General features: G+C 57.6%; 1 protein-coding gene across 1 annotated transcript; it reads right to left on the bottom strand.

Annotated features, from left to right (window-relative positions):
• Positions 1 to 8858: 8858 nt before the first annotated feature.
• LOC139015467 (G-protein coupled receptor 35-like) lies at positions 8859 to 9887 on the bottom strand. The gene has a single exon (XM_070423255.1). The coding sequence runs from the start codon at positions 9885 to 9887 to the stop codon at positions 8859 to 8861; it is 1029 nt and encodes a 342-aa protein (XP_070279356.1).
• Between the last annotated feature and the right edge of the window lie 474 nt (positions 9888 to 10361).

The following is a 10361-nucleotide window of genomic DNA, read 5'->3' as shown; positions in this document are numbered from 1 at the left end:
ACGAAGGGAGAAATTAGGGAAGAAGCAACAACAGGAAGAGCCTAGATCAGGGGTCCTCAAACTTTTTAAACAGGGGGCCAGTTCACTGTCCCTCAGACCGTTGGAGGGCCGGACTATAGTTTAAAAAAAAAAACTATGAACAAATTCCTATGCACACTGCACATATCTTATTTTGAAGTAAAAAAACCAAAACGGGAACAAATACAATATTTGTATTTGCATGTGGCCCGTGGGCTGTAGTTTGAGGACCCCTGGCGTAGGTGTTACTCCGAGTCGGTTCTCTAGAAATGTTGTAGGAAAGCAGTGCGGCAGGCGAGGTGCTTCAGCTCACTGGGAAGTAGAGAAAAGGGAGCCTTGAGGACAGGACCGGGGTGAGCCTGGGTCGAGCTGCCACTGCCCACTGCTCCCCTGGTTGCAAGTCGTGTGGGGACCCTTAGAAATAAGTTCTTGCCCAGGAAGGGGCATGGGTGTGCCCTAGAGTGAGCCTGCATTGAATCTCTGAGGGCTTTCTATCCTGTTTTTATTCTACAATTGAGACTCTTAGGGGAGGGTTTCACCAGGATATTCATCAGCATTCCAGGTGAATTTTTAATATGCTGATGCATCAAAATGCATGTATAGGGGAGTTTTGGATTATTCTTTGGTCTATTTTACTTTTATAAGGTATGTCTGGTTTTAAGGTTTTTTTGTTTTGTTATTTATTCCCCAACTCCATCTGTCTTAGGATATAGCTGGCACAGATGGCATTAATTGGGTCTTTGTTCCCTATTTTCCCAGGCCAGGGTGATTGAAGTTATATATTCCCTGGCTGGGGAGGAGGATATGAATCGTTTGCTCTTGGTTGGGAAAGATAAGGTCTTGCAATTCACTAGCTGGATGCAAGCTGCCCAAACGGTTTGGCCTTGTTTAATTTTCTCGTCTCAGTTTTCCCATTCCACTTGCCCAGGAATTTTCCTAGCTTCTTTCTATCCTGCCAAAGGACTGTCCTCTCTCAAACTGGTTTCCCCAAGGCACCCCTCTTCTCCAGCCCCTCTCCGACCCCAAGTGACCCCTCTCAGAACAGGGTTTCCCAGAGCACACCTCAGAGGGGTCTGAGCTCAGCCGTGACCCTGCACGGGCAGGCCCTATCTCCTGACCCCTCTCCTGGGACACACCCTAACCTCAACTCGGAAAAGTGCCCTGAACCAGCTCCCAGGTCAAACTGCCACTCCTCAGCCAGGCCCACCAGCAAGTGATGAGGGTGACAAAGATTGTCCAGGACCCCTGACTACCCTCCCCTGCTCAAAGGTCTGGTCTTGCATTTGGAAGGAACCTTAGAAGTCAAACAGTCACCCCTTCCCAGCCACCTCTGCCCTCAGCCCCTGCCTGGCCACTCGCAAGGACAGTTGGAACTGAAGACAGTGGGCAGTTTAGAACTTGGCAGGGCAGGGCCTGAGACCTGGCAGCTGGAGGCCCTGCCTGCACGGCTTGACCCTGGGCCCCCGTGGGCCCCCTTGGCTCAGCCCACTGCCACTGGCTGCCATGGGACGTGAACCCAGTCGTGGGCATCCAGCTGTCCTTCAATTCTCAGCACTTCCAGAGTGTGCCACCAGGCAGGGGGGCAAAGTCCACACCACTTGGAGGACAATAGGCCTCACCCCAGCAACCCTGAATGATCCTGTGAATGAGGCTGGCACGGTCTGTCCACTGTAACCTGGGGTACTGGGCACCTGCCATGGCCGAGGAGGCTCTTCTGTATGGAGGGCACAGCACAGCGTCCAGAACCCGACACTGCCAGTAACTGTCCATGCGGGTCACTGAGGTGGTCAGTTATAGCCACAGCCACCGGCCAGGACTCTGACCTGGGATTCAGCTCTGAGTGTCCCACCTGTGACCGGGTGTGAGTGTGGCCCCATGAGTGGCAGTTCTGCCTGTGGCTTCACAACCAGAAGCTGAGAGTGTGCCACACTGCAACCTCCACCCCCCGAGATACCAGAGACTTGCTCCCGGGCCGGAGACGCACCAGCCAGGCCAGGGAGCACGGAGGCTCCTCCTGCCCATGATGCGTGGCGTTGGCAGTTCAGGCTCTGTCTTTTTTCACCTGGAATTCTGAACTTACCTGCTGGTGCCTGCCCAGCAGGCTGCACTTGTGCAGGTGGTCCGTCCTGTGTGATTGGGGACGCTGTGTGATTGGGGACGCTGATGAAGCCCCCGGTCACCTCCCCGGGAGCGGCCAGATGCCAGATGAACATGGTGTGGACAGGGGCAGTGGTCTGAGGAACAAAAAGCACTCAGAGAGGGTCATGAAAATGTGGGAAACACAGGTGACACTCCCAAACCCGCTGAGGGTGTAGAAACAGGCCTCAGGGACCAAGAGTGGGCAGGAGGGGAGCACCCCTCACCTCCCACCCCCACCGTTTTCATCCCCGCATCTCCCTCTGCACCTGCTTCCTCCACTTCTCACATTCAATACCTGCACCAAACAAGGGCAGCCCTGTCACCCCGGATGAATGCAGGGTGTCCCCCTGCTGTCCCTGGGAATCTTGTGATGTCTGCCTGCCCCATCTCAGTGGTGCAGCCGTGTGGCCAGACTAACCTCCTCCAAGACACACGTGAGACCGTGAGGCCTCTGCTGGAAGCCTCGTGATGCGTCCCTATCCCAGGTTCTCTGATCTGAACCCCCTGCCTGCCTCGTCGTCCCAGCAAGGACACGGGGAATGGCAAAGGCTTATTGATCAGCTCCTCCCCACGTGGAGTAACTAATATTTTGGGGTCCACAACCCACAAAGCACTGAGGCCACAGGCTTAATTCACCCCATCAACCCCTTCCCGCTCCAGGTGGGGCTCCCCTCAGATGGCAGGCCCAAGAGCCCCGTCTTTCTCGTTACTAACCCTGCTGTGACTGTCCCTGGGACCTACCGACAAACACGTAATCGCTGTTCCTTTAAACACTTCAAAAGGTAGATTTCCTTCCCCGGGCTCCCTCCTATTTTCATCCAACCTTCCGTCTCAGAAACTTGGACTTGACTCTAGTAAGGGAACCAAATCACTCTACCAAGATGCTTCTAGCTCAGGCCACATACTGGCTCACAGGAGAGCAAATCTGTGGTGGGCTCCGCACCACGCCAGTCAGCTTGCTCGGAGACAGGAGGGGCTCAAACCTCCACCAGGAGATCCACTGCCCTCAGGCCCCAGGAGCAGCCCCGGGACAGAAACGGGGCCTGCACTTCACGTCTGTGCCCCGCGGTGCAGTCTCTGAGCTGGAGTCACCCTAAATCCACTGGCTGAGTGTCCTGGGCTAATGGGGAACTCGGGCTCCTCTCAGCGCCCGAGGCAGGCCCTGCACTGCATTAAAGTGAGGGTCACAGGGCCAAACACAGGGAGACAGACTAGACTTCAGGTGGGGGGTGCTCAACAGAGTGCAGGGAGGTGGACTTGTCTCGAGCACCTGAAATGTATGTTATTCACCAATGTTACCTCAATACGTTTCCGTTTTAAAAAAGGGTTTGGGGTGCACTGTCATTGATGCTGCTGTCAGGAGACCAGCCCAGGAGACGACACAGATTAGCCGCGGTGCCCCAGCTCAGCGCCGGCCGGGTCTGGAGGTGCAGGCGAGGGTCAGCCTGCCGTCTCTTGTAAATGAAGGTTTGTTGGAGCACAGCTGGCTGTCCCCAGGCCACGGTGCCGAGCTGACCAGGGAGGTGGAGACCCGAAACGGGACCAAGGGCATTTTGTTTGTGAGAACGACTGTGCTGCGGGCGACTGAGGGCGGCTCTCACGTCACAGATGTGTCCCCGCCTGCTCCCGGGTGCCTGCAGCCTGGAGGAGCACTCTGACGCCACTGCCCTGCTGCCGGGGTCCCCAGAAAGTCGGCCTTGGAGGAGAGGTCTCTGTGTCTGTGATGCAAGTAGGAGACTGTGACTGATCCAGCGTCCTCCGTCGGCCCAGTGGATGAATGACCAAGTCTTGTCCAGCGAAAGGCAAGCTTTCATCCCACCCACCTTCCCCACCATCCAACAGCGTCTGATCGGAGCCCTAAGTCATCTCCCACAGGCCCGGAGGCCACAGTGAGGCTGCTGTTTGCGCAACGTTTTCCTAAGATGTGGCCCCACCCGACCCAGCTAGTAACTCACTCAGCGCCAGCTGCCAGCACCTTCCTGAGGATCTTTGGCCGCAGCCTTGACCCAGTGACTGTTTCGTCAGAGCCATCGCCACTGGATGTCACAGATGGCGGCTATTTATCACATCCTTCCTCATTTCCAGGCCCCAAAGCCAACACCGAGACAGGCTGCTGCTGGGGCTCTCCCAGCCGGGCAAAACCTCCCGAGTCTGAGGCAGAGCCGCCACAGCATTTGACAGGGAAATTAGTGACCATTTGGGGCAACCGCCAGCCTCTTGAACTGACCTCCATGTCACAGACGGGAACCAAGGCCTCCGTGTCACAGACAGGGGCACTCCAGGGGCAAGTCCGGGGGCTGTTTCTCAGGGTCATTCTGATCGAAAGTGCCGGGAGCCGGTCCATCCTTGCTGTTTCAAGGGACCTGGCGTATATGGCATACTGTTCTTACTATGTTTGCTCCCTTTAGCACTATGTGTTTTAACCAAGGCCACCTCTCCGAGAAAGGTTGTTTTCCCAGGTAGGGATTTTTCCCTGAAGTTAAGGAGGGGATAAAACCTCTTAACTAAGTGCCAGGCGGGTAGTTAATCACTTTAACTACAAACAATCACCCTTAAGCTACATAATCTTTACTCCCTGGAATGGAGATAAGAAACGCCCTAACCTTTGCAATAGAAATTGACAGGATTAAAATCAACTGGTATAAATACAGATGTAACAAGACAACAAGACACAGAACCTAGAGACAGAACCTAGAGACAGGACTTGGCTGGAGAACCTAGACACAGAACCTAGAGACAGAACCTAGCGAGAGAACATGGCAAAAGATCCTGGACAGAACCTGGCTACAGATCTTGGCTGGAGAACCTAACCAGAACTTCGCTGGAGATCCTGACCAGAACTTGGCTGGAGATCCTAGCCAGAACTTCACTGGAGATCCTAACCAGAACTTGGCTGGAGTTCCTGGCTAGAGATCCTGGCTAGGCTGCTGATCAACTGAATGCTGTCTCTGTGTCATTCCTTCTTCGCCGACTCTGTCCACACCTTTGGGGACCCCTGGACCTGCTGGGGCTGGACCCCAACACGAAAGCAGCAGGCAGAGTGGGTTCTTCTGTTACCAGTAAGATGACGAGACCTCGGTCCTTGTCTTGAAGGAAGATTTCAGTCAAGAGACACCGTGCAGCAAAGCAAGCGTTTACTGGCAGCAGCGAAAGCACACTCAGATGGGGTGTTTATGAAACCAGGGGCAGTGCAACAGGGACGAGCTGAGCATGGAAAAAGCCACAGGAGCCGAGGCTAGGCTGCTTTGCCTCCCTAGGAGGTCAGAGAAAAGGGGGCCTTGGAGACAGGTTTGAGGGTAAGACTGGATGAGCTGCCGATGCCCATTGCTCCCCTGGTCTCCTGGGGTCCCTTAGAGCAGCGGTCACCAACCTTTCGGACCTCATGGACCACCAGTGGCAACCGCTGCCTTAGAGAGAAGAAGGGGGAAGGGAGAGGCACCGGTGTGCTCCCCTTGGCACAGAGGGGAGTCATCTCTCTTGCAGATGGGAATCTTAGGGAGGTCTCAGGGGAGGGTCTCAATAGAATATTCATCAGCTTCCCAGGTGTGTCCTTACAGGGTCATGGTCTCCACTGACCCGTCAGCACCCGGGCAGGGGTTACTAGTCAATGCAGCTGGTCCTGAGGCAGCCAAGGTGTAGCTTGTCTGGTTTTGCTGCCTTTCTGGGCATGGAGCTGAAATACAGCTGAGGCCTAGATGCTATCTCTAGGAAGGAAAGGGTCAGGGAATAAACCGCATGACAGTGATATGAAAGGTCAGGGGTGTAAACCACATGACAGCGATATGCTGGGGGAGGGCAGAACCTGGGGACGAGGTTCGTGTTTTCCCCGTTTTGTCCCTTGCTGCGCACCTGGGGCTTTCTGCCCTGGTGGCCTGGCTCTGCTCATGTCTGTCGACTGCCCCAAAATGCTGTGACTGAAAAGGGGTGCTTGGTGGGAGTTCCCACCTCGGCCCCTCATCATCCCTGGCCCAGGAGTCCTGGCGGGGACCTGCAAAAGGTGCCATGGGTCTGGCTCCAGGAGTCAGGCCAGGGAGAGGGCAGCTTCTTGTCCTCCGGGACACTGTGATCTCCAGACTTCGAATCATGGGCATTGGCTCTAGTTACCTGGACAGGCATTCAGTGTAGTCATGTCTGGAGCTGCACCTACATGAGGCTGACCCTGGATCTGAGGGTCCCCGGGACGAAGATGGGCTGAGAGAAGACAGCTGGTGAGGGCGGCGTTGAACATGCACTCAGGGAGCCGGCTCGAGGACGCCCATGGGCCCCTGGAGGGCTATTCTGTGAGCAGACTCTGTGTCTGCTGGCCCAGCACCCGGGCTCCGCGCAGAGGCCAGCAATGCCACGGCAGGCTCAGGTAGGGAGTAGGCAGCTGTGGAGTACAAGTTCTCATGAATGGGTTCAGTGCCCTTGCACAGGGGCCCCACAGAACTCCCTCATCCCTTCTGCTGCATGAGGTCACAGTGAGCGGGCAGCTGTGAACCAGGAAGTGGCTCCCACCAGAACCTGGCCATGCCGGCATCCTTCCCATGCCGGCTTTCCGGTGCCCGACTGTAAAAAATAAACGCCTGTTGCTTCTAAGCCCCCCGGCCTGTCATGTTCTATCAGTGGGAATGGCCTAAGACCATCCCAGACCCTGTTCTGCCGGCTCTTGGAATTGGAGGGCCACCCTGCCCGGGAGGGAGGCTGGGGTGCCAGGGGCCTACACCCCTGGGTCTCCACACCCTGCATTGCCTGTTCACACTTTGGCCATGTTTCCGTTGAGTGCGTTACTTTTACTTTATTATTTTTTAAAAATATATTTTATTGATTTTTTACAGAGAGGAAGAGAGAGAGATAGAGCGTCAGAAACATCGATGAGAGAGAAACATCGATCAGCTGCCTCCTGCACATCTCCCACTGGGGATGTGCCCGCAACCCAGGTACATGCCCTTGACCGGAATCGAACCTGGGACCTTTCAGTTCACAGGCCGGCGCTCTATCCACTGAGCCAAACCGGTTTCGGCGCGTTACTTTTATGAAGTTGGTTTGGGTCACAGTGAAGATTCATTTTCCCTTCGTTGATTATGTAAAACTTTAATCGCAGCTGGACACAGCTGCGTGGGCACTCCTTGCTTTTTTGTGACCCAGAATACTCTTTGGTGAGAGAAAGTGTTGGATCCGTGGACCTCGGCCCCACAGAGCATACACCACTGGAGGGGAACGTGTCATGTATCTACCCCCGCCCCCACCCAGACCCACTCTGCCAAGGAGCCGAGGGGGTGTGAAGCAGGCTCCCCCCACCCCTCCACCCCTCCATCCCATTCAACCTGGCCCAGCTCCTCCACCCAGCGCTCCACCCCCTTCTCTGCCAGGTGCCGGACGCAGGCCTGGGAGCAAGATGAGCAGCACCGGGGACAGCACCCAGGCTTTTGCTCCAGGGCTTGAGGCACAGAGACTGTGAAATCAGTTCCCTGTCAAGAGTGGTGGCCCCTCCTCGGCATGGGTCTGGTCTGGCTGCCCTCAGTCAGCAGCCTGTTGTGCCCCAGAATTCCCCAGGCTGGGGGGGCCTGGGCCTCTGGCACCCGATTCCCCAGAAGGATCAGTCCTGGAAGGTGACCAGGGTGCTGAGGCAAGGTGAGGACACAGTAGCTGAGCCCTGCTCCTCCCACAAGTTTGCCAACAGCCGGAGCCCAAGGCCCCTGGCTCTCCCCGGGCCTTTGTGAGGGAGGTCTCCATGGAGCAGCCAGGAGGATCTTCCCAGAGTCAGGCCTGGGCTCTGGCTGCGGAGGGCCACTGGGCCACACTCAGCGGCCTCGTGGGGGACGACCGCCTCCCAGAGCCAGGACTGTTTTCACCACTGCCCTGAGCGTAGCTGGACAGGTGAGGGGGGGCTGGTCGCTTGCTGCTCAGGGCTCTCCTCCAAGGACCCTCCTCTTCCTGGAGTCACAGGAGGGCCCTCTTTCAGGACCCAGTGGGAGGAACTTCACACACTGCAGCTTCTGAAGTTTCAGGCATCAGGCCTGAGCCCGCTGAGGGAGGGACTGAGAGGCGCCGAGCAGAGGGGACACTCTGGGTGGAGCTGAGGAGGTGGGGTGAGGAGGAAAGGGGGCCTGAGTGGCACCCCCAAAGGGATGGGAGGCGATCTCTTTGAGGCTCTTCAAGAATCCAAGTTAAACCTTTTTAAAAAAGAATTTCTTTAAACTCATTTGACGGCTATGTCTCTTTAAATGGGACGCCGAGTGGAGACATGGCTGCCCTGCGGCCCTGGGACCTAGTCGGGTTATGTTGCAATGGTTGGAGGCTTTGGGAGACCCTGAACTTCAGTAGACTTTGTATCTTATCATGATCTGGAGGTGACAGAAGAAATAATGTCTTGGTTCTCTGTAACACCCTCTCCAGGACGTCCAGTGCTCAGAGAGTGGAGGGTGGAGGTCGGAGTTCAACCTGGCGAAAATGGGGTCACTGCACCACGGAGCTTGCGGGCTGGACAAGGGAGAGAGCACCCGAGAAGCGGGGCTTTGAGGGAAAAGATCCATGTGGTGGCAGTCCTTTGATTTTTTGGTTAAATTCTATTTGCAGAGGGAAAGCCCTGACTCCGGGACCCATCATTCTGAGCCAGCACCGAAGTCAGGCTGCGCTCAGGGAAGCTGTTTCTTGCAGACACTGTGGCAGCAGGAAGAGTGTGGCTCCGTGGGGGCCCGGGACGCCTCCCGCCTCCTGGTTTAGGGCTGTGCGGGGCCCCCTCCTGTGCCCCTCTCCTCCGCTGCCTCCCCCTGGGCGCCCAGGTCGGGATGGTCACAGGCAGGAGCACCCGGCATCCTTCCCCAGAAAGGCCAGGGCCTGGCGAGGACGGCCCCCACCTCCTCCTGGAACTCTGCGGCCACGAAATAGTAGCAGACAGCGTCCAGGCAGCAGTTGGCATTGGCAATGCGGGAGGCCACCTGCACAAAGGTGGCCACCCTCTGGATGGTGGGGCAGGCTGCATTCATCCACTGGGCCACGAGCTTGGCCAGCAAGGCCACGTGCAGTGGAAGGAAGCAGAGCACAAAGGTGGCCAGGTTGGCCATCACCACGCAGAGGGCCTTGAGGATGGGGGTGGTGGCCTGGGGCTGCGCCCGAGTCCACTCACGGTGGAGGCGCCGGAGCACCTGGCTGGAGCAGAAGCTCAGGATGAGCAGCGGGAGGAGGAAGAGGAGCAGGGAGAAGATGAGAGCCTTGGGGCCCCGTGTGTGACCCCGCCCAAAGCAGAAGCTCTCCCCTGGACGCAGCCAGGCGACGGGCAGGGCCACAGCCCCGATGACCAGCAGCCAGAGGGCTGCGCAGGTGAGGGCAGCCTGGCGGGTGCCACGCCAAGCCCGGGCCCTCAGGGGAAAGTACAGGGCGGCATAGCGGTCGGTGGCAATGGCTGTGAGGAGCCACATGCTCATGTAGGTGTTGACATAATAGAAGCTCTGCAGGACCCTGCACAGGGGGCCCTCCTGGGCCCCCACCGCCTGGCCCAGCGTGTGCAGGACTCCCGGCAGGCTCAGCAGCAGCAGGCAGTCAGCCACCACCAGGTTGACCATGTAGATTCGGGTCTCCGTCCACCTGCGCATGCGACAGCAGAACACCCAGAGCGCCAGGCTGTTGAGCAGCAGGCCCAGCACCAGGATGAGGCAGATGGAGGCGATGGTCGCCGCCTGCGACAGGGTGCCCCTGTCTGTGCTGCAGCTGTGAGAGTTGTTCCCAGGGCCATCGGCCACAGGCACCATGGCTGGCCCCCCCGAGAAGGTGGGAGGATGGTGGGAGCTTCAGCAGGCTGTTTGTCCTGGGGGCAGGGAGGGAAATGCTGCAGCCTCTCTCCCTTCTTCCTCCCTTCCTCCACCCCCTCCAACTTTCTCTCCCACTCCCCGCCCCCCCACTTCCTGTGCCAGTCCCAGGGCTCCCACACAACCTGGATCAGGGTGCCCCCTCTCCTAACCCCAGGGGCTCCACTTAAGCCCCCTGAAGACTGTGGACCAACCAGCTGCCCCGCCCTACCCAGTGGCATCCTGCCAGGCAGGGGGCTCTGTAGGGGCTCCTCTCTGGGCCTCCTGACCGAAGGCTTTAGCTCCGTTTAGGACCTTTGCTGACCTAGGCCCCTGCACAGTAACCCTGTCCCCCCAGGGCCATGTGGGCCTGTCCCAGTGCCATCCACCCACGGCCCCAGCAGTGGGGCCCCCAGACTCCTCTGGGCGGCAGAGCTG

Source organism: Myotis yumanensis, unplaced genomic scaffold (genome assembly GCF_028538775.1).
Source record: "Myotis yumanensis isolate MYYU_CA2020_CCGP unplaced genomic scaffold, mMyoYum1.0.hap1 SCAF_8, whole genome shotgun sequence".
Taxonomy (NCBI): domain Eukaryota; kingdom Metazoa; phylum Chordata; class Mammalia; order Chiroptera; family Vespertilionidae; genus Myotis; species Myotis yumanensis.
Note: the sequence above shows the minus strand (reverse complement) of the source record. Positions and strands in the feature narration are given on the sequence as shown.